Source organism: Pseudophryne corroboree, chromosome 11 (assembly GCF_028390025.1).
Source record: "Pseudophryne corroboree isolate aPseCor3 chromosome 11, aPseCor3.hap2, whole genome shotgun sequence".
NCBI classification, from domain to species: domain Eukaryota; kingdom Metazoa; phylum Chordata; class Amphibia; order Anura; family Myobatrachidae; genus Pseudophryne; species Pseudophryne corroboree.
Window position 1 is genome coordinate 55353655 of NC_086454.1, and position 25827 is coordinate 55379481.

Sequence of the window (25827 nt, forward strand, 5' to 3'; positions counted from 1 at the left end):
CCACCTGAAGAATACCTATGTTACATTTCAGATTCCTAAAATATTGGGAAGTAAGATAATTAGTGATGAGTCAGTCAGTGAGTGAGGGCTATCGCATATATAAATAAATACATAAATAAATAAATACATATATATACATATATATATATATATACACACACACATACGGATGGTGTAATTTTTAGTATTACTGCCTCACAGCACTGAGGTCATGGGTTCAATTCTTACCACAGCCCTAATTGTGTGATGTTTGTATATTCTCCCCGTACTTGCGTGGGTTTTCTCCAGGTTCTCCGGTTTCCTCCCAGAATACAAAATTATACTGGTAGGTTAATTTACTCCTGACAAAAAATGAACCCTAATGTCTAAGTGTGTGTGTGTGTGTGTGTGTGTGTGTGTGTGTGTGTGTGTGTGTGTGTGTGTGTGTGTGTGTAGATGGGCCAAGTGGTTCTTTTCTGTGGTTAAATTCTATGGTTCAACGTGCTCCAAGCATGAAAAAGACACTCCATCAGGTAGCAAAAGTAAAGTAAATGTATCAGTGTCTTTACTATGGCATTTTCATCAGACCTGATTCAAATGTGGTTGCAACTTCGATGGTGTCACAAATAAGCATCTATCCGCAGACTGTGCATGCGCCGCAGCTGTAGTGCACATACGCCAAGGGACCTATTCAGAGAGTGATTGACAGGAAAATGCAATTTGAAGGAGGTTACGGGTAATGTCTGTAAAAATGTTGGCGTGTTGGGACCATTTTCGGGGGTGGGCGTGTCTCGGCATGCATAAAACATGGTGCCAGCATCGCAGCTCCCGCAACCATTCTGCATGGCCGTGGAGGTACTCAGGGAGTCTGTGTTGATTGCATCTGCATCGTGGCTACAGTAGAGTAACCAGTAGCTTGGAAAGTTGTAATGGTTTTGGTGGGCGTCTCTGTTCACTTGTGGGTGGCTGCTTCACTTGCGTTGCCTTACAGTTCCGTCACAAAAAAATAAGATCGCTGCTGCGTCAGCATAGCGACCAAATCTGAATCAGGCACAGTGTGCTCTGCAACCTCCAGGGTGCTTCCTTTGAACATCTTATATCTACTGGCCTGACCTTGGTTTAGCTATTGGAATAGAATCTACGGTATAGGCCACGGAATAGGTGCTACTGTCAGGCAGCAGTCCACTATCTCCTGCTTTACCTTATATAAATGTCAGTGGCTCACTTGCTAAGTGCCTGGGAATTCTCCATACATTTATTTGTGGGATTATCACTTCTGCTATAATAACGCAGACTTTCTTTTTTTAAAGGGGCAACCATAAAGCATGGTTTTGCCTTGTAAGTAATTGCCGCATTAAAAAAACATCCGATTTCGCCTAGCATCCCGCACATCCGCCGGACTCGGGGCATAATTACATCCGGCCCCTAATCTCTACTATGTATTACTCCTTATCTGCACCATGATCTCTGCTACTGATAGCCTTGTTACATTCCATGCTTTCATTTCTGTCCTATGTGATCCAAGTTGAAAGTGTCTTACAGTGCATCTGGAAAGTATTTACAGCACTTCACTTTTTCCACATGTTGTTATGTTATAGCCTTATTCCAAAATGGAATACATTCATTTTTCCCCTCAAACTTCTATACACAATACCCCATAATGACAACGTAAAAAAAGTTTTTTTGAGATTTTTGCAAATGTATTAAAAATAAAAACTAACCATCAATAATTTAAAACCATCGATGGTTCATGGCCGATGTCAATTACTTTTACCATCAATGGCAGGGAACCAGATGGTTTCCCGTCATCGATAGTAGCCGTATGCTGGATGTTTTTTGTTTTTTTTTCAGGGCTGCTGCAGAGTTGCCAGGCTGTCAGCCAGCACCCATGCGCCGTCCCCACCTTTTACACTGTGCGGAAGAGCCGGGAATAGGCTATCTCACCTCTTTCACAGGCTGAGCTGTCATTCACAGCTCAGCCTCGCCCCTGGCTCTCAGTCAAAATCAGAGCCAGCCATCTGCACTTGTGAAAAACAATGATGGTGAAACCATCGATGGATACCACTCCAATGGCCAACCCCAACAAAAGGTCCAAAGAAAGTGAAATCGACTAACTCTGCGCCTCTGGTATATATTTTTTCAGCATTTGTCTCTGCATCTTTAAATCAGAGGCAAGAATCAACATTTTCATAAATTATCTGTTTCTGAAGCAAGTTCTGTTGCTCTGATTCTCGTTTGTCTATCTGTGATCTCCAGGAATGCATTGCTCCTCCTGATGTTGCTGGCCTAGTTTCCCTTCATTCGATTTAGTCATCATCCCTAATACCATCTCTGGGGACTCTGTGTGATGCACAACGTTTTCCAGTGTTGCCAGTGAGGATGTTTTATGGTGTTTTAAACTTTTACATTGTAAGTGCAATTTGTACTACTGTTAAAGGCACACTTACCGACTTTCTGGCTGCTCAGCCAGGTCGGCTCAGCAGCGGGGCAGGACAGGGCAGTGATGAGCAGAGAGGACAGGGAGTGTCTGGAAAAACGCAGGCGTGTCCAAGCGTTTGAAGGGAGGGTGTCTGACGTCAAATCCGGCCCCGATCAGCAGGAAACACCCGCAGCGGATGAGTAAGTCCTGGACTGTGCAGAGACTGCACAAAATCGCTTTGTGCGGCTCTGCTACACATCCGAACGCACATTTGCACAGCGATTTAATCCTCCCCCTGCAGGCTGCGATTATCTGAGTGCAGGGCAGCAAAAAACACAGCCCAGTGATCAGATCTGAAGTACCCCCATAGTTATCTGAGTGCATAGTGCCTTCTCTTTTTCTCCTATGAGCACTTTCTATATACAGTTAATGGATTTTCAAGTATATATATGTTTTTATTACTGCATAATATTTATATGTATATTTATTTGTGCACCTGTTTTATACGATTGTGCCATTGTTTAATTTTTTTTTTTTTTTTAATATATACACTACTATACAGGTGTTATTTGTGCATAATTAAGCGCCACTTCAAATTTGTTGAGTCCAGTCAAGGCTTCTGTCAGTGAGGAGGTGGAGGGGCCATGCAGAGACAGGGACTGTGCAGCATATTGCTGCAGAGGATGGCCCATGACAGGGAATAACTATATGCTGGCCGCCCTCTCTACAAACATTGCTCTCTGCAATACCAGCTACTGTGGCAGCTGCAATTCCAGCTCCCCCCACCATGTGCCATTTTCCTAGAGACCTGTGTATGTCCAGTAGAATCTGGACAGTGACAAGTACAGTTTGCATTTTTATTCCTTAGCATGCATTCAATTATTGCCAACTTTATTTTACAGTGACTGGATTCAATCTATGGGGATCTGTATTTGCCACTGGTATTGTCTGTACCTTCTACTGTACCTTGGTAAGACATACATTTATTTTCTATACTGCTATGTTGCTACAGAGGCCATGTGTTAATACAGGTTGAGTATCCCATATCCAAATATTCCAAAATACGGAATATTCCGAAATACGGAATTTTTTTAATGAGAGTGAGATAGTGAAACCTTTGTTTTTTGATGACTCAATGTACACAAACTTTGTTTAATACACAAAGTTATTAAAAATATTGCATTTAATGACCTTCACGCTGTGTGTATAAGGTGTATATGAAACATAAATGAATTGTGTGAATGTAGACACACTTTGTTTAATGCACAAAATTATAAAAAATATTGGCTAAAATTACCTTCAGGCTTTGTAAATATGGTGTATATGTAACATAAATACATTCTGTGCTTAGCTTTAGGTCCCATCACTATGATATCTCATTATGGTATGCAATTTTTCCAAAATACGGAAAAATCCGATATCCAAAATACCTCTGGTCCCAAGCATTTTGGATAAGGGATACTCAACCTGTATCAGTAAATGCTGCCATTGTTTGAATAACTAAAGTTTATGAATAAACCGTTGTAAATCATTGAGCCATTTTATAGAACCAATTTTCAAATCTACTGGCTGATCTCTAGTTGTAGAACCTGGAAGTTATTTGGCTGTATATATGAGAAGTAGAATACCAGGTGGTATATTGAAATATGAGTGGATAGATCTCTGTGCACAGACACAAATGGCAAGTTTTAGTATACAGAGCAGGTCCCGATACCGATGAATGCATTTTTAGGAATGTCCGTCCTATTCTGAATAGTACGGAACTTGGCTGGATCTGTATACTTATTTATTTATTGCCAGTTATTTATATAGCGCACACATATTCCGAGGCGCTTTACAGAGAATACTTGGCCATTCACTTCAGTCTCTGCCCCAGTGGAGCTTACAATCTATATTCCCTATCACATGTACACACACACATCACACTAGGGTTAATTTTGTAGGGAGCCAATTAAACTACCAGTATATTTTTGGGATTGTGGGAGGAAACGGGAGTAGCCAGAGGAAACCCACGCAAGTACGGGGAGAATATACAAACTCCACACAGTTAGGGCAATGGTGGGAATCGAACCCATGACCTCAGTGCTATGAGGCAGTAATGCTAACCATTACACCATCTCCACTGCCCTAATCAGGAAATTGAGCATTTTGGGGCAGCACCTAGGTAGCAACAATGCGAGCACAATTAATCACTCTTGTGAGGGCCATGGAATTGTCATGGGAGTATTGTGGTCATGTAACAAAATCTCTACGTGATTCTGTGAACGGAGTAGGGAAGCCTGTAACTGATGGATCTCTTTTACCCTGCATGGGGCTGGTGTAAGTGCCAATACTAACAATGATGACTGCAGCTTGAGTCTGCTTATCATAAAAATAAAGGGTAACTCTGAGAGATGCATACTTGTTTTACTTAATGTAGACGGTGACTGTTGAACTTCTAAGATGCTGCCTCCACACTTTCATCTGAGGGGCTGGATAGTAGGTGCAGGCTGAAGTTTTGCCTAGGCTGGCGAGAAACCTTGCATCAGCCCAGGGGCATTTTGAAAAAGGAGGCCGATGTGCAGCCTTCTGCATCAGGGGGCCCCTCATCTCTAACCAAGGCACAAGGTTTAATACTTAATCTCTCCGGAGTCCCCCGGCATGCAATCCTTCTCCACAGAGGCAATAAAGTCTAAGCAGAGACTCTACTGCACATGCGAAGACCTCCGGGGACATGGCGCGGTAGCCATTTTCTCAAAGATTTTCGTAATGTGCATGCGCGAAACTCCAGAAAAATGGCCACTGTGCCACGTTTCCGTAGTTTTCAGCAGGCGCAATAGAGTTTGTTCCTCCTACTGTTCAGACTCTATTGCACTGCCGAGAAGGGATGGCTCCGACGGGGGACTCCAGAGAGGTAAGTATAAAACAAATTTGTGCAGTGTGTGCAGGGTAGGCCCTCCTGGACTCTGGGGCTCATGTGCCCGGCACATACTGCACCCATTATACTTACGCCAATGCACCAGCCCTGTTTGCAGACACACAACTACCCATATTAGCAGCACTATGGATTCTCGCATCAGTGTAAGATAGTAAATCAGGTATACATGGTTACCCTCAACTACAGCCACTCTGCCTGTGACTCAGGAGTACCAATGTTTCTGCACAACTTTTTGAAATTGACCTGAAAATAAATATTTTTTTTCTGTAGTAATATTGACGTTATTCTCCATACCTAGGGAGGACTGAAGGCCGTTGTGTGGACAGATGCATTTCAGATGGTGGTGATGGTTGTTGGATTTTTGTCTGTTCTCATTGAAGGAACAATTCAAAATGGAGGACCATCTAAAATATGGCAGACAGCCATAAATGGATCACGTCTGGACATTGCTGAGTAAGTTTCCCATAATATATCTGTGGCATAATAGAGATTGCTGATAATGGGATTATTAATTTATTATTCTAAAGCCAGTGACATTAAGGACCTATTTACACCTACATGCTCTTCTTGCATCTTATTAATAAATTGGGGGCTGGCATGCACTGTCTGCACAGCCTAATTCTAAACATAATAAGAGGTGCTACCGTGATGAGACTTGTAGCGCCACACAGAAAAAAGTGAAAATGCAGGTGCATACTCCAAACACTAAAATTACTGGCAATCTGAACAATTGTAATAAACTCAACATGGAGTAAAACTGCAGTAATAAGGAATCCTTATTATTGGGGTCACACTGTAAGAAATATTGACTGTCCCCCCATAATAACAACTTGATGTGAAAACATTGATCTTTATTTTATTTATGAACAGCGCTGCGTCTGACAAGGATAAGATAATTTTTCCACAATGTTATCTTCATCGTGTATGTATAGTCAGTAGCGGCGCTTGTCACGGGGAAGCAGGCTTTTTGCCCGGGGCGCCGCTGTGGCAAGAGCCGCATCCTGATCCCCTCTCCCCACTCCCAGGCTGCAGCAGGCACCACTGACTGATGCTAGAGGTCATAATTGACCTCTAGTGTCTGTGCGGCGCTGCTATGGGAGAGACGTCATGACGGCTCTCCCATAGAGAAGAGCGGACGGCCAGAGGCGGAGTTCAGCGTGGCAGCGGTCGGGAAGCAGGAGCGGGCTGGTAAGTATTGTGTGGTTTGTTTTTGGTTTTATTGTGTGTTTGTAAGCGGCGCAACTGGGGCACAGCTACAGGGGTCACAACTACTGCTACAGGGGGCACTGCTACAGGGGGCACAGCTACTGGGGTACAACTAGGGGGCACTGCTACAGGGGGCACAGCTAGAGGAGGCAAATCAACTGGGGGCACAGCTACTGTGGGCACAGCTACAGGGGGCAAATCTACAGGGGGAAAATCTACTGGAGGCACAGCTACAGGGGTCACAACTACTGGGTTCACAGCTACAGGGGTCACAGCTACTGGGGGCACAACTACTGGGGGCACAGGTACAGGGGGGGATAACTGTGGCCATGCCCCCTCCCTATGAAGAAGCCAAACTCTATTTTACCAGGGGGGTGGGGGGCGCCACAGAGAACTTTCTCTCTGGCCGCCACAAGGTCTAGAACCGGCCCTGTATAGATTCTGTATTTTTTTAGTATAGAAATGGTTACAAATTGATTACAATATATTAATAAATGATTGTATTTCTAATATTTATGACTTTTGAAAGTTTTGATACAGATCCTTTAAGAAGACATACCTTTTGGACTATTGCAGTCGGAGGGACATTTACATGGTTGGGAATCTATGGAGTCAACCAGTCGACAATCCAACGCTGTATTTCCTGCAAGTCAGAGAAGCATGCAAAACTGTAAGTCCCTCTGTAATTGTCCCTCTAAAGACTGTCCCGATTTAATAGAAATTGGATATTACAACATTTTTTCTATATCACTGGCACAGGAACATTAAAGGGAAGTTGTAGAGACTTCGATGTTGTTACAGTTTTCCTTTTAAAACTTATGAGACCCCCCCCCCACACACACACACACACACACAAATTCCTCTCTATCTTTGTTAAGAAATTTAGGTGATATTCAGGGGCGGATCCAGAAAAAAATTACAGGGGGGGCACCATAAGGGGAGTGGCTTCGTTGGAATGGGCGTGGCTTCGTTGGAATGGGCGTGGTATTGCAGGAAAAGACTACCTTATACCCCAGTTTTGCAACCTGCACGCCCAGACGTTGGCCACCACAGGAAAGAAAAATAATCCTGATTCATGCCCCTTACATTATTTGTCATTTTTCCTCCTTATAGTAATGCCCAGTATACATTATGCCACATACTGCAATGGCCCTTAGACATTATGCCACACACAATAATGCACATGACACAGTATGCACACACCGTAATGCCCCCGACACATTATGCCACACACCGTAATGCCCCCGACACATTATGCCACACACTATAATGCCTGTGACACATTATGACAGGAATTGCAATGCCCGTTATACATTATGCTACACACTGCACTGCCCCTGATAAATTATAGCACATACAATGTCTGTGACACATTATGACACACACTGCAATGTCCGTGATACATTATACCACACACTGCAATGCCCGATACATTATAGCACATACAATGCCTGTGACACATTATGCCACACACTGCAATGACCTTGAGACATTATACCACAATGCCCGTGATATAGTATACCATACACCGTAATGCCTGTGACACATACCGCAATGCCCGTTATACCCTATGCCACACACCGCAATGCCCGTTATATATTATGCCACACTGCAATGACCCTGAGACATTATACCACAATGCCCGTGATATAGTATACCACACACCGTAATGCCTGACACATTATGACACACACCGCAATGTCCGTGATACATTATGCCACACACTGCAATGACCCTGAGACATTATACCACATATCACAATGCCAGCGATATAGTATACCATACACCGTAATGCCTGTGACACATTATGACACACACCGCAATGTCCGTGATACATTATGCCACACACCGTAATGCCCATTACACATTAAGTCCTACAGTAAGGCTTCTAATTACTTTTCAAATACCTGCTCGTTGTCAGGGGTTTCATGCACTGGGTGTCATGCTCGTTGCCAGGGGTTTCATGCTCTTGGTTCCATGCACGGTGCGAGGGGTTTTCATGCTCAGGGTGTCATGCTCGTTGCCAGGGGTTTCATGCACTGGGTGTCATGCTCGTTGCCAGGGGTTTCATGCACTGGGTGTCATGCTCGTTGCCAGGGGTTTTATGCACTGGGTGTCATGATCGTTGCTAGGAGGTAGTCCTTGTTGCTAGGGCTGTGCTCCCAGTGCCACATATGTCCCCAGTGCCAGATATTCCCCCACGGTGCCAGGTACACACATGCCCCCAGTGCCAAATATAGCCCCCCCCCCATGTGCCAGGTACACATATACCCCCCCAGTGCCACATATGCCCCCAGTGCCAGATATTCCCCGACAGTGCCACATATGCCCCCAGTGCCAGATATCCCCCCCCCAGTGCTATATATGCCCCCAGTGCCACATATGCCCCAGTGCCAGATATTCCCCCCCAGTGCCACATATGCCCCCAGTGCCAGATATCCCCCCTCTCAGTGCCACATATGCCCCCAGTGCCAGATATCCCCCCCCAGTGCCATATATGCCCCCAGTGCCAGATATTCCCCCCAGTGCCATATATGTCCCCAGTGCCAGATATTCTCCCCCCCCCTCCCTGCCAAATATGCCCCCAGTGCCAGATATTCCCCCCCCAGTGCCAGATATGCCCCCAGTGCCAGATATTCCCCCCCCCCAGTGCCATATATGCCCCCAGTGCCAGATATTCCCCCCAGTGCCATATATGTCCCCAGTGCCAGATATTCTCCCCCCCCTCCCTGCCAAATATGCCCCCAGTGCCAGATATTCTCCCCCCCCCCTCCCTGCCAAATATGCCCCCAGTGCCAGATATTCCCCCCCAGTGCCAGATATGCCCCCTCAGTGCGTCCCGCCCCCGCTTCCTCCGCCGCCGCCGCTCCCCCCGCTCCCCTGCTGTTAGGAGGGACACGGAGGGCACAGCGCACGCCTCCCTGTGTCCCTCCTGTGTCTCCGGCGGCCGCGGGTCACTCTAATAAAGGAAGTGCTCACGAACGGCACTTCCTTTATGAGACCCGCGGCCGCCGGAGACCCAGGAGGGACACAGGGAGGCGTGCACTGTGCCCTCCGTGTCCCTCCTAACAGCAGCGGAGGAAACGAGACCGCAGACTGACATGCAGACGCTCGTCCGCATGTCAGTCTGCACTAAATCAGTGGCGCCCCCGCAGCCCCTCGCCCCCAAGCCACCGCGAGGGCTGCGGCGTGCGCACAAAATAAAATAAAAATAAAAATTCAAAAATCAACTAAAAATGACAGGGGGGGCACGTGCCTTGGTGCCCCCCCCCCTAAATCCGCCACTGGTGATATTATATACTGTAAGAGCTATGAAGATGGCACTTGGGGACTGATTGAAAGAAGGACGCAGAACAAATTGCTGCTGCGTCTTTGGACCCAGCAGCAATGGGTGAAAATGTTAATGCATGCAGGAATTGAAACGCTGAGAAAATTCTCTGGAAACACCTGCAATTGTGCACTGCGGAAAAATCTGAAGAAACGCACTGTGCAAAATCATTGCAACAAAGTCCCCCTTTGTTCCATTTACAATTACAACCCTCCTTTTAGTTCAATAAAACTTTTTTTGTTTTCTCACAAATAAACTACCAGATTTAACCTTATGTATGACTTAAAAGAATCATGAGTGAGAGGGATCAGTCTATATAACATGTGAGGCCTAAGTGTGTTTGAATGTTTGATTTACATTGGGTAAAGTACTCCTACAAAATGGCTTCTCAATCCAAGTTGGCACCTGTTCTCTGCTAGTTCATGACTGATGCAAAAATCAATACTGTTGCTCCATTTATCTCCTTCAACTGGTCAGAGCACATTGGCCTTTATTCCGAGATGTTCGCTCGCAAGCTGCTTTTAGCAGCATTGCACACGCTAAGCCGCCGCCTACTGGGAGTGAATCTTAGCATCTTAAAAATGCGAACGAAAGATTCTCAAAATTGCGATTACACACCTCTTAGCAGTTTCTGAGTAGCTCCAGACTTACTCGGCATCTGCGATCAGTTCAGTGCTTGTCGTTCCTGGTTTGACGTCACAAACACACCCAGCGTTCGCCCAGACACTCCTCCGTTTCTCCACCCACTCCCACGTTTTTCCCAGAAACGGTAGCGTTTTTTCGCACACACCCATAAAAGGCCTGTTTCCGCCCAGAAACACCCACTTCCTGTCAATCACATTACGATCGCCTGAACGAAGAAAAAGCCGTGAGTAAAATACCTAACTGCATAGCAAATTTAATTTGCGCAGTCGCAGTGCGAACATTGCACATGCGCACTAAGCGGAAAATCGCTGCGATGCGAAAAAAATTAACGAGCGAACAACTCGGATTGACCACCCATAATTGCATAAATAAGCCTAGACGGTAGATCTTTTGGAAGGTATATAGGGGGTTTTCCTGACATGCGGGGGGACGCTCAACACGGGGCTAGTCCACCCCGCATGTCAGTCAGGGCCCCCTCGCAAAAAAGCAAAGGCATTGCACAGCGGCGATGCCTTTTCACTTCAGGAGAACCTCCCGGCCAGCGCAGCTTTAGCGTGCTGGCCAGGAGCTACTCCTCGCTCCCTGGCCCGCAGCGGCTGCGTATGACGTCACACGTTTGGTCCGGCCATGCCTGCGTTGGCCGGACCGCGTCTACGAAACGGCGGCTAAGCGCCACCATTTTGCCACCTCCCATCCATCGATCGCCTCTGCCTGTCAATCAGGCAGAGGTGACCGCTCTCCTGCCATGTTAAAACGCAGCGAGCGAACGGGTCGGAATGACCCCCATAGGGCCTAATTCAGACCTGATCGCTCCTCTGCAAATATGCAGAGATCTGCGATCAGATAACCGCCGCCCATAGAGTGAAAACCCGCCCTATGCAAGTGTGCGAATGCATGTGTACGCCGTGCGAAAACTTAGCCAGAAAGTGGACAGCTGCAAATCCATTCGCATCTCACTCACCATCAAATGATTTTTCCAGACTGTGCAGTCTGTGTGTAGCCCAGGACTTACTCCTACAGTGCAATAGAATCAGGCGGATTGGGGCCGGAGCTGACGTCACACAGCCTCCCAGGAAACGCTTGGGAACGCCTGCATTATTCCTAACACTTCCAGAAAACGTCCAGTTACCACCCACAAGCATCCTCTTCCTGTCAATCACCTTGCGTACACCTAGCAATCGAAAATTTTGCCCCATTCTGTCGCTGTTTGGCATTGCGCCTGCGCATAGCGGTGCAGTATTTAGATAATCGGCCTCTGTGCGATTTCGCACAACGGCAGTCAGGTCTGAATCGGGCCCAAAAGACAGGTCATAAATTCATCAATAGAGCAGAATATTTAGTAATTCTGCATTTACTACTCATCTGAAGGTCAAACTTCTGCTTAAGGTTCAGTAGAGGGCATGTGTAAGGCATTTATGCTAAACTGGTTCGCTATTTATAGATATTATTTGCAGGTTTTACAGACATATTTTAATAGCAGTTGTGTCATATAACTTGTAAATCATTCAGTATATGACTACAGATTGTATTTTATACATTTAAAACTGTTTACAGTTTAAGTATTCTGTAATAATATACACGTATCAATGATTTACAAAATAAATAAATTAGTAAAAAATGAAGCATAGGACCATAACGTTTTACTAGAGATGTGCGGCGGGCACTTTTTGTGTTTTGTGTTTTGGTTCGAATTCCCCACCCTTTCATGTTTTGGTTTTGGTTTTGGATCTGGATGATATTTGGGGAAAAAACATAAAAACAGCTTAAATCACAGAATTTGGGGGTAATTTTGCTACTACTGTATTATTAACCTCAATAACATTCATTTCCAGTCTATTCTGAACACCTCACAATATTGTTTTTAGGCCAAAAGGTTGCACCGAGGTGGCTGTATAACTAAGCTAAGTGACACAAGTGTGTGGCACAAACACCTGGCCCATCTAGGAGTGGCACTGCAGTTACAGACAGGATGGCACTATTCAAAAACTAGTCCCCAAACAGCACATCATGCAAAAAAGAAAAAGAGGTGCAATGAGGTAGCTGTATGACTAGGCTAAGCGACACAAGTGTGCAGCACAAACACCTGGCCCATCTAGGAGTGGCACTGCAGTTGCAGACAGGAAGGCACTTAAAAAAAAACTAGGCCCCAAACAGCACATGATGCAAAGAAGTAAAAGAGGTGCAATAAGGTAGCTGTATGACTAAGCTAAGCGACCCAACTGTGCGGTACAAACACCTGGCCCATCTAGGAGTGGCACTGCAGTGGCAGAGAAGATGGCACTTAAAAAAAACTAGGCCTTAAACAGCACATGCAGAAAAGAAGTAACCAATTAATTGGAAGGGGCGCTCAAGCTGTGGCTCCAATTTGTGAGTGATTAGCAGCTGTCTAAATAGGCTAGTCACACCTATAACATCATACAAACAGGATTAACCAAAAAATAAGACAGCGCTGACTGAGATGAATTGTAAGAATAATTTACAATGTTATTTAATAATAAAATTACAGTAAAAAGCACATAAAATAAATGAATATCTCACTGCACTGATGGGCTCATAGTCACCATACATAGGATGTTATTCACTTGCTGCTTGGTCAAATGTCCCTGTAGGGTCCGCACATTCAGATGTCCCTTATCCTAGGGTTGTAGCACAGTCCCCGGGCCGAAAGATTTATTGATAACAATGCTGGAGGAATAGATGTCCCAGTAGTGTGGCAATACAACGGGGAAGTCCTCACCAGTAATGCGTGGTAGTCTTGATATTCGGTCCTTGTTAGTGGATATGGGTGCAAATAGCGCTATTTTGCGGAGTCCTTAGGGGTCCAAGCGGTGGTAGATATCCAGAGAAGGTGACACAGGCTCACACCTGACGCGTTTCACAGCTACCTGCTGTTTTATCAAAGGTGACTTGGTCCTTGCTGGCAGTGTATTTATACCTAAATTAATTACTCTATTCATTACAGCTGATAGAACAATTCATCTCATCACATGTTTGAAAATTATTAAAAACATCATTATATGTGGATAGACTCAAGGTAATGAAGGAGATTAAATATAATTCATAGACTATAATACTTTATTGATTAAAACACTGTATTTAAATCAGTCCGCTCGTGCTGGAATGCACGCGGACTCCCGGACTTCCGGCTTATGACCCGCATTCGTCACTAAGGAGACGAGGCTTCTCCACTTGAGTATCTCGGACAGGATTCCATTCCAGTCCGTGACGCACACAGGTTGCCGTGGAGATAGAGTCCGTCTCCCCTCCAATCATAGGGTGTGTATAAGGTCACGTGGTCGGCACTCCGTGGAGCGCATAGTATATTAAATTAAATAATTTCTGGTCCGTGACCCGCATGGATTGCTATAGAGAGTGTATCCTCCCTCTTCCAATCATATTATGTGCACACTCCCGCGTGATCAACACCAATGGAGCACATAGTACACCAAGATGTCCATTCATATTAATCTTATTGATAACATGGTTGTAAATTAATTATTTTGACAGGAACAAAATACAGAAAGGGCTTCATTTCATAAGGCACAAGGAGAGCAATCCTATCTAGGCAGTCCCATTGTGTGGGTATATAAAGAATTATCCAATCGATCTTCCAATGACAGGAAGGCACTTTAAAAAACTAGGCCCCAAACAGCACATGATGCAAAGAAGTAAAAGAGGTGCAATAAGGTAGCTGTATGACTAAGCTAAGCGACCCAACTGTGCGGCACAAACACCTGGCCCATCTAGGAGTGGCACTGCAGTGGCAGAGAAGATGGCACTTAAAAAAACTAGGCCTTAAACAGCACATGATGCAAAGAAGAAAAAGAGGTGCAAGATGAAATTGTCTTTTGGCCCTCCCACCCACCCTTATGTTGTATAAACAGGACATGCACACTTTAACAAACCAATCGTTTCAGCGACATGGTCTGCCACATGACTGTGGCTGAAATGACTGGTTTGTTTGGGCCCCCTCCAAAAAAGAAGCAATCAATCTCTCCTTGCACAAACTGGCTCTACAGAGGCAAGATGTCGATTTCATCCTAATCCTCCGATTCCTCACCCCTTTCACTGTGTACATCCTCCTCCTCACAGAGTATTAATTCGTCCCCACTGGAATCCACCATCACAGGTCCCTGTGTACTTTCTGGAGGCAATTGCTGGTAAAGGTCTTCCCGGAGGCATTTATAATTCATTTTGATGAACATCATCTTCTCCACATTTTGTGGAAATAACCTCCTACGCCGATCACTGACAAGGTTACCGGCTGCACTTAACACTCTTTTGGAGTACACACTGGAGGGGGGGCAACTTAGGTAAAATAAAGTCAGTTTGTGCTAGGGCATCCAAATTGCATCTTTTTCCTGCCAGTATATGTACGGACTGTCTGATATGCCTACTTGGATGCTGTCACTCATATAATCCTCCACCATTTTTTCAATTGTGACAGAATCATATGCAGTGACAGTAGACGACATGTCAGTGATCGTTGGCAGGTCCTTCAGTCCGGACCAGATGTCGCTCCTGACAGCCCTGCATCACCGCCAGCGGGTGGGCTAGGAAATCTTATCCTTTTCCTCGCAGCCCCAGTTGCGGGAGAAAGTGAAGGAGGAGCTGTTGACGGGTCACGTTCCGCTTGAGTTAACAATTTTCTCACCAGCAGGTCTTTGAACCTCTGCAAACTTGTGTCTGCCGGAAAGAGAGATACAACGTAGGCTTTAAACCTAGGATCGAGCACAGTGGCCATAATGTGGTGCTCTGATTTCAACAGATTGACCACCCTTGAATCCTGGCAAAGCGAATGAAGGGCTCCATCCACAAGACCCACATACTTTGCAGAATTGCTCAGTCTTAGCTCCTCCTTCAATTTCTCCAGCTGCTTCTGCAAAAGCCTGATTAGGGTAATGACCTGATTCAAGCTGGCAATGTCTGAACTGACTTCACATGTGGCAAGTTCGAAGGGTTGGAGAACCTTGCACAAGATGGAAATCATTCTCCACTGCGCTTAGGTCAGGTGCATTCCCCCTCCTTTGCCTATATCGTAGGTGGATGTGTAGGCTTTAATGGCCTTTTGCTGCTCACCCATCCTCTGAAGCATATAGAGCAAGGCTGGCCAAACCGGTCCTCAAGATCTACCAACAGTTCATGTTTTCCAGGGCTCCTGGAGATCTGTAGAATTGTCAGTTAGGAATGAATGCAGCACATCTTAATTAGTAATGACTAAACCTGTGCACCAGCTAGGTGGACTGGAAAATGTGAACTGTTGGTAGATCTCGAGGACTGGTTTGGCCAGCCCTGATATAGAGTGTTGAATTCCACCTCATTACCACCTCTTGCTTCATGTGATGGCAGGGCAGGTTCAGGTGTGTTTGATGGTGCTCCAGTCTTCGTCACGCGGGCCGCAATTTTTCGGGCCACCGACAGCATCTCCTGCACGCCCCTGTCATCTTTCAAAAAATTCTGCATCATCAAATTAATTGTATGTTCAAAACATGGGACATGCTGGAATTTGCCCAGATGTAATGCACGCACAATATTGGTGGCATTGTCCGATATCACAAATCCGCAGAAGAGTCTAATTGGGATAAGCCATTGTGCAATGATGTCCCTCAGTTTCAGTAAAAGGTTGTCAGTGGTGTGCCTCTTACAGAAAGCGGTGATACATAGCATAGCCTGCTTAGTAATGAGTTGGCGTTTGTGAGATGCTGTTACTGGTGCCGCTGCTGTTGTTGCTGCAGCAGGCCATACATCTACCCAGTGGACTGTCACAGTCATATAGTCCTTAGTCTGCCCTGTTCCACTTTTCCACATGTCCGTGGTTAAGTGGACAGTGGGTACAACTGCATTTTTTAGGACACCGAGGACACTTTCGTGACGTTTCTGTACGTTCTCAGCATCACCTGCCTAGTGAAGTGGAACCTAGATGGGATTTGATACCATGGACACAGTACCACTAAGTACTCTCTAAGTCCCACTGAACTAATGGCGGATACCAGATGCATGTTTAACACCAACATAGCTGTCAGTTATCCGCTTTGCGAAAGGGTGACTCCTGTCATATTTCATCTTCCTCACAAAGGGTTGTTGGACAGTCAATTGCTTAGTTGAAGTAGTACAAGTGGTCTTCCAACATCCCCTCTGGGATGACGATCGACTCCCAGCAGCAACAACAGCAGCAACAGCAACAGCAGGCGTACCACTCAAGGATCCTCCAGAGGAATCCCGGTTAGGAGAGGACTCCTCAGTCTTGCCAGTGACATAGCCTGCAGGACTACTGACGTTCCTAACTGAGGAGGAAGTTGACATTGAGGGAGCTGGTGGTGTGGCTTGCAGGAGCTTAGGTACAAGAGGAAGAAGGGTTTTAGGTGTCCATGGACTGCTTACGCTCTTACCCAAAGTTTCACAACTTGACATTGACTTCTGATGAATGCGCTGCAGGTGATGTATAAGGGAGGATGTTCCTAGGATGTTAATGTCCTGACCCCTACTTATTACAGATTGACAGAGGCAACACATGGCTTGACACCTGTTGTCTGGATTTGTGGAGAAATAAGTCCACACCGAAGAGGTGGCTTTTTTGGTATTTTGCCCAGGCATCACAATGGGCTTATTCATCCCATGGACAACAGTTGTTTCCCCCAGTGCCTGATTTAAACAAACAACATTACCATCAGAATCCTCATAGTCAACTTCCTCCTCAGCGCCAGCAACACCCATATCCTCATCCTGGTGTACTTCAACAGTGACATCTTCAATTTGAATATCAGAAACTGGACCGTGGGTGCTCCTTCCAGCACTTGTAGAGGGTGTGCAAATGGTGGAAGGAGCCACCTCTTCCCATCCAGTGTTGGGAAGGTCAGGCATCGCAACCGCCGACACACTTGGACTCTCCTTGGGGCTTTGTGATACCATCTTAGAACGCTCAGTTCTTTGCTGTGCTTTTTCCAGCTTAACTCTTATAATTTTTCTGGCGGGAGGATGAGGGCTTCCATCGCCATGTGAAGCTGAACCACCAGTCATGAACATAGGCCAGGTCCTCAGCCGTTCCTTGCCACTCCGTGTCATAAATGGCATATTGGCAAGTTTACGTTTCTCCTCAGACCTTTGAAATTTATTTTTTTGGTCTTTTTACTGAACTTTGGCTTTTTGGATTTTACATGCCCTCTACTATCACATTGGGCATCGGCCTTGGCAGATGACGTTGATGGCATTTCATTGTCTATGTCATGACTAGTGGCAGCAGCTTCAGCACTAGGAGGAAGTGGTTCTTGATCTTTCCCTATTGTATCCTCCAAATTTTTGTTCTCCATTATTTTTCTGGAGTTATATAACAATATGTGGTACAGGAGAACGTACCTCTACACCACACAGAGCAAACCCTGTTAAAATTATTTGAATTAAATATTAATAACCCCTTTATTTGGAGTAAATAATATACAGCACAGGACAGCACCACTGAACTTATATGGCAGCTCCATTGGATTGGACTTTTATGGAATTATATGGACTTATATGGAATTATACGGCAGGATCACTGGACTTATACGCCAGTACCACTGCAATTATACGGCAGGATAACTGGACTTATACGCCAGTACCATTGGAATTTTACGGCAGGATCACTGAACTTATACGCCAGTACCACTGGAATTATACGGCAGGATCACTGGATTTATACGGCAGTACCGCTGGACATATATGGCAGTATCAATGGACATATACAGCAGTATCACTGGACATATACGGCAGTACCACTGGAAATATACGGCAGTATCACTGGACTGGATTTATACGCCAATACCACTGGACTTATACGGCAGTACCACTGGACTTATACGGCAGCACAGGGACACCACCACTGGACTGATGCAGGACAATACAGCACCACTGCAATGGACTGGACTTATACAGCAGCACTGGACATATGGCAGCAGAGGACTCCACCACTGTGACTGGACTGATGCAGCAGAGGACACCACCACTGGACTGATGCAGCACAACACAGCACCACTGGACTGGACTTATTCAGCAGCACTGGACATATGGCAGCAGAGGACACAACCACTGTGACTGGACAGATGCAGCACAAGACACTAACACTGAGGACGGAGACACGTCCTCTCTCTACACTCTCCAATGCCGGAGTGAAAATGGTGGGGACGTGTGGCTCCTTATATGGAATCCAAACCACGCGAGAATCCGACAGCGGGATGATGACGTTTTGCCTCGTTCGGGTTTCCGAGTCAGGCGGGAAAACCTGAGCATGACTCGGATCTGGGCTTGGATAGTGAAGTTTGTGGGGGGTTCGGTTCTCTGGGAATCGAACCCACTCATCTCTAGTTTGAACACCCCACCCAAATCTATCTCTCTCTGCACATGTTATATCTGCCCCCCTGCAGTGCACATGGTTTTACCGATTTGCTAACAAATTTGCTGCTGCGATGAGGTCTGAATTAGGCACATTGGCCCTCATTCCGAGTTGATCGCACCAAGCAACTTTTTGCTGCTGGTGCGATCAACTAATCTCCGCCTATGGGGGAGTGTATCTTAGCATAGCAGGGCTGCGATCGCTTGTGCAGCCCTGCTATGCTAAAAAAGTTTCACTCAAAACAAGACCAGGGCTGGACATACTTACCCTGTGCGACGTGTCCAGCGATGAGGGTCACAGCTTTAACGTCAGACATCCGCCCTCCGTTCGCCTGGACACGCCTGCGTTTTTCTTACCACTCCCCTAAAATGGCTCCAAACGGCGATTTGCCTCCCCGGAACACCTTCCTGCTGTCAATCTTCTTGCGGTCGCTCTTCGTAGTCAGCGTTGTTGCCGTCGCCGGGCAACGCCACGCATGCACATTCCAGACATGAGGAAGTGCAGCGTGCGATCAGGTCGGAGTCAGCCCCATTGTCTTATACATTAATCTTAGTTGTATCAGTTTGTGTTATGGGATAAATATTTAAGGGTTGTTTTTTTTTACAGCTCATTAAAAAAGGTGTCTGCAATGGGAAATTCAGTTTCTTCAATTGAACTTCCCAGTAAAGCCTGTAATTTTAAGATACATTTGCAAGATGCCCAGTGAGGGGAGTGATTGTTACCCAATGTCCACGCATGCACTAAAGCAGTGCTATTTGTACAGTATGTCTGGTTTATACAGTACGACAATGGCCTTTCTCCTAGAAGCACTGGGAAAGGTTTAGATTTATATGACTGGAAAGAACTTTGTTTGGACTTATTCTGTTATTATTGTCGTAGATGTAATAAATAAAGCAGTTGATGTCACATATAGATTGAAGTAATACATTTCTTTGGAACATAAATTGTTTTACAGTTGCGCATTATCTGTTGTGCATTTATCTCAATTAGTTTATCTGTGGTGTTGATATTTCCTGATACTGAATGGCCTTTCTTATCTTCAAAGGCTTCAAACTTTTATGAGCTTCTTCAGCATTTACAGTTCTCTTTCTAGGTTGTATTTTCCTTGGTTTATGTAGCTGCAGAACCGGATTATTACATTATTTAGAAAATATGCATTAATAATACATGTATAGAAAATATCTTCTTAGTAACTATAAAGTGTGTTAGGAGATAGACTGATAATAAAATGAACAGCCTGAGTTAAAATGTACTCAGCACCTACACACAGTGGCCAAACCATACACCTACACTCAGTGGCCATAGCCATACACCTACACTCAGTGGCCATAGCCATACACCTACACTCAGTGGCCATAGCCATGCACCTACACACAGTGGCCATAGCCATGCACCTACACACAGTGGCCAAACCATACACCAACACTCAGTGGCCATAGCCATGCACCTACACACAGTGGCCATAGCCATGCACCTACACACAGTGGCCATAGCCATGCACCTACACACAGTGGCCATAGCCATACACCTACACACAGTGGTCAAACCATACACCTACACACAGTGGCCATAGCCATGCACCTACACACAGTGGCCATAGCCATGCACCTACACACAGTGGCCATAGCCATTCACCTACACACAGTGGCCATAGCCATGCACCTACACTCAGTGGCCATAGCCATACACCTACACACAGTGGCCATAGCCATGCACCTACACACAGTGGCCATAGCCATGCACCTACACACAGTGGCCATAGCCATGCACCTACACACAGTGGCCATAGCCATGCACCTACACACAGTGGCCATAGCCATACACCTACACACAGTGGCCAAACCATACACCTACACACAGTGGCCATAGCCATGCACCTACACACAGTGGCCAAACCATACACCTACACTCAGTGGCCATAGCCATACACCTACACTCAGTGGCCATAGCCATACACCTACACTCAGTGGCCATAGCCATGCACCTACACACAGTGGCCATAGCCATGCACCTACACACAGTGGCCAAACCATACACCTACACTCAGTGGCCATAGCCATGCACCTACACACAGTGGCCATAGCCATGCACCTACACACAGTGGCCATAGCCATGCACCTACACACAGTGGCCATAGCCATACACCTACACACAGTGGTCAAACCATACACCTACACACAGTGGCCATAGCCATGCACCTACACACAGTGGCCATAGCCATGCACCTACACACAGTGGCCATAGCCATTCACCTACACACAGTGGCCATAGCCATGCACCTACACTCAGTGGCCATAGCCATACACCTACACACAGTGGCCATAGCCATGCACCTACACACAGTGGCCATAGCCATGCACCTACACACAGTGGCCATAGCCATGCACCTACACACAGTGGCCATAGCCATACACCTACACACAGTGGCCAAACCATACACCTACACACAGTGGCCATAGCCATGCACCTACACACAGTGGCCATAGCCATGCACCTACACACAGTGGCCAAACCATACACCTACACACAGTGGCCATAGCCATGCACCTACACACAGTGGCCATAGCCATACACCTACACACAGTGGCCAAACCATACACCTACACACAGTGGCCATAGCCATGCACCTACACACAGTGGCCATAGCCATTCACCTACACACAGTGGCCATAGCCATACACCTACACACAGTGGCCAAACCATACACCTACACACAGTGGCCATAGCCATGCACCTACACACAGTGGCCATAGCCATTCACCTACACACAGTGGCCATAGCCATTGTGTGGGCAAAAGGAGTATTCACAATTTATATTTGTAGTCTAACAATCTAGTAAATAACAGGAATACTGTATCTCTTAGGTATTTTGTGATCAATATTTATTGTCAAGCACTGGCTACTGAGTAGATTAGTAGCAGCATCCTGATGACTACTCAAAATGATCAATACAAACAGATGCTTATAAGAAAAGAAGTACTTACTTGCCCTAACTGTGTGGAGTTTGTATATTCTCATAAATAGTAACATAGTATTCGAGGTTGAAAAGAGGCAAAATGCCCATCGCGTTCAACCTGCATTTTGTATTAAGTTGAGTTGATTTTAATGTACCTGCTGAAGAATGTTTTATGACTAGTTAACATAACAACTGCAAATCATGTTACACCCAGATTAACAACTTCAGTATTTTAAATGTTGTAACCTTGGATATCCTTTTCAATCAGAAATTCATCCAATCCCCTTTTAAATGCATTTACAGTGTCCACCATTACCACCTTCCCTGGCAAGGAATTCCAACTCTTTATTGCCCTAACAGTGAAGAACCCTTTCCTCCGTTGTGTGCAGAATTTTCTCTCCTCCAGCCTCAGCGAGTGCCCGCGTGTCCTAAACAGAGTTCTTTTAATAAATAATTCCTCTAATTCTTTGTAGTGCCCCTTTACATATTTGAAGACATTAATAATGTCTCCTCTTAGACGCCTCTTTTCCAGTCTGTACATGTTCAACCTAGTAAGCTTTTCCTCGTAATCCAGTCCCTCAAGCCCTCTAATCAATTTAGTAGCTCGCCTTATATTTTTATACAGTGGTGCCCAAAACTGAACACAATATTCCAGGTGCGGACGTACCAATGATTTGTACAGCGGAAGAATTACATCCTCGTCGCTTGTCTCAATTCCCCGTTTTATGCACGCTAATACAGGTTGAGTATCCCTTATCCAAAATGCTTGGGACCAGAGGTATTTTGGATATCGGATTTTTCCGTATTTTGGAATAATTGCATACCATAATGAGATATCATGGTGATGGGACCTAAATCTAAGCACAGAATACATTTATGTTACATATACACCTTATACACACAGCCTGAAGGTCATTTTAGCCAATATTTTTTGTAACTTTGTGCATTAAACAAAGTGTGTCTACATTCACACAATTCATTTATGTTTCATATACACCTTATACACACAGCCTGAAGGTAATTTAATACAATATCTTTAATAACTTTGTGTAATTAACAAAGTTTGTGTACATTGAGCCATCAAAAAACAAAGTTTTCACTATCTCACTCTCAGTCAAAAAAGTCCGTATTTCGGAATATTACGTATTTCGGAATATTTGGATATGGGATACTCAACCTGTACCTTACTTGCCTTTTTAATGCACTTTGACATTACATAAGTTTATTATCAATGAGTACCCCCAAATCCTTTTCCCAAGACTTTCCCCGTTTAATATGTAGGATGCAAGTTTGTTTTTAGTCCCGAAATGCATAACCTTGCATTTTTCTATATTCAACCTCTTTCTCCATTTATGCCCCTGGGTAATGCCCCTGCAGTTATGCCCCCAGTAGTTTACTCCACCTTTAGTGTAGCCATCAGTAATAATGCCCCCTGTAGTTTGCCCCCTTGTAGTTTATCCCCTGTAGTTATGCTTCCAGTAGTTTAGCCCCTGTAGTTATGCCCCCTTGTAGTTTAGCCCCCAGTAGTAATGCCCCCAGTAGTAATGCCTCCAAGTAGTAATTCCCCCAGTAGGTTAGCCCCTGTAGTTATGCCCCCAGTAGTTTAGCCCCCTAGTAGTAATGCCCCCAAGTAGTATTACCCCTGTAGTTACGCCCCCAGTAGTAATGCCCCTGTAGTTTTGCTCCCAGTAGTAATGCCCTCCTGTAGTTTTCCCCCTTGTAGTTTTCCCCCAGTAGTTTGCCCCCTTGTAGCTTGCCCCCAGTAATAATGCCCCCCCAGTAGTTTACCCCCAGTAGATGCCCCCACAGTAGTTTGCCCCCAGTAGATGCCCCCCAGTAGTGATGTCTCCCAGTAGTTGCCCCCCAGTAGTAATGTCCCCCAATAATTTGCCCCAGTAGATGCCCTCCTGTAGTTTGCCCTCCTGTAGTTTGCCCCCTTGTAGTTTGCCCCTTGTAGCTTGCCCCCAGTAGTTTGCCCCCTTGTAGCTTGCCCCCAGTAATAATGCCCCCAGTAGATGCCCCCCAGTAGTAATGTCTCCCAGTAGTTTGCCCCCAGTAGATGCCCTCCAGGAGTTTTCCTCCAGTAGATGCCCCCCAGTAGTTTGCCCCCAGTAGATGCCCCCCGTAGATGCCTCCCTGTAGTTTTCCCCAGTAGATGCCCCTCAGTAGTAATGCCCCCCAGTAGTTTGCTCCCAGTAGGTGCCCCTCTGTAGTAATACCCCTCAAAAGATGCCGCTATACAAAAGAAAAAAAATACACCATACTCACCAAGCCCCGCTCCGTGTCCGACCGCTGCAGTCCTCTGGGCGCCCACTCCTCGGCACTATGGGAAAGACGTCATGACGTCTCTCTCCCATAGCGCACAGTAACAGCGCCAGAAGCCGGAGCTCAGTACTGAGCTCCTGCCTCCGGTTGCCGCTGTGGAGAGAGAGCCGGGCGCCCGCTGGTAACACAATCTCAGCAGGCGCCCGGCATCTTTCTGCAGCGCCAGCCACACATCGGGTTAGGTGAGCCGGAGAAGGCGGAACTGCGTTCCGTCTCCAAGTTGAACTGACGGAACGCAGTTCCGCCCCGTTCCGGCTCACTTTAACCCCTGAGTACTGCCCTTTACTCTCTCCCAGAATGAGATACTGCATTCATGCTTAAATGTCCCTAGGCACTCCAAATGCCCTAGGCAATTGCTTATATTACCTATAGCTAAGGCCGGCTCTGGTTAGAAGGTGCAATACCAGTTTGCTCAAAATATACAGCACACAGACTTGTTATTCGGAGCACACCAGGGACTTATAAACTTATGAAACTCGGAGCATACTGGAATCTGTGGCCACTGCAGTGTAAATGAACTTGTTTTTGTAATTATTCACGTTTTAAGTGCGCTCTACGGGGCTGATTCTGAGTCAGAGGCAAAGTGACTGTGTTGCATGATGCCGCGGAAGCCTGATTGACTTCCTTATGCTAATGTGAGTTCTAATACGGCTAATGTGAAGACCCATGTCTGTAAGAGTAAGCGCCTGGGAGATAGGGTAATAATGATGATGCGATATGCACCCCCTGCACTTGCCACTTCTTGGCCCCAAAAATATACATATGATATGTATTTTTGTTCTAATTCTTAAGATATAATAATAAATGATGCATTTGTTTAAATTATTGCACAAAACTGATTTGGTGTACCCTAATTCAGTATGCTACTTTTTTTGTGTGTATTTTGATGAATATTGGGGGTAATTCCAAGTTGATCGCAGCAGGATTTTTGATAGCAATTGGGCAAAACCATGTGCACTGCAGGGGAGGCAGATATAACATGTGCAGAGAGAGTTAGATTTGGGTGTGGTGAGTTCAATCTGCAATCTAATTTGCAGTGTAAAAATAAAGCAGCCAGTATTTACCCTGCACAGAAACAAAATAACCCACCCAAATCTAACTCTCTCTGCACATGTTATATCTGCCCCCCCTGCAGTGCACATGGTTTTGCCCAACTGCTAAAAAATTTCCTGCTGCGATCAACTTGGAATTACCCCCCATGTGCACTGCAGGGGAGGCAGATATAACATGTGCAGAGAGAGATAGATTTGGGTGGGGTGTGTTCAATCTGTAATCTAAATTGCAGTGTAAAAAAAAAGCAGCCAGTATTTACCCTGCACAGAAACAAAATAACCCACCCAAATCTAACGCTCTCTGCACATGTTATATCTGCCCCACCTGCAGTGCACATGGTTTTGCCCAACTGCTAAAAATTTTCCTGCTGCGATCAACTTGGAATTACCCCCATTAGTTTTGGCCCTAATTCAGCATGGATTGCAGCAGTTTTGCAAATGCAATCCTTAGAAACGGAAATGCAGGAGGAGGAGGAGGAGGAGGTGCACTTCCTGCATTTGTGATTGCAATACTGCGATCGCATCACAGTCCGAGATCAACATTGCTACTATCAGTCGCAATGTTCATCTGCGACGGCAGGCTGAGTAAACTAGAGATGAGCGCCTGAAATTTTTCGGGTTTTGTGTTTTGGTTT

General features: G+C 45.6%; 1 protein-coding gene across 1 annotated transcript in view; it reads left to right on the plus strand.

Annotated features, from left to right (window-relative positions):
- SLC5A12 (solute carrier family 5 member 12) overlaps positions 1–25827 on the plus strand; it is a 127761-nt gene that overhangs the window by 34054 nt on the left and 67880 nt on the right. The window contains exons 4-6 of the mRNA XM_063944331.1: positions 3301–3368; positions 5614–5768; positions 7051–7191. Coding sequence (XP_063800401.1) covers positions 3301–3368; positions 5614–5768; positions 7051–7191 — 364 coding nt within the window. The remainder of the gene's footprint in view (positions 1–3300; positions 3369–5613; positions 5769–7050; positions 7192–25827) is intronic.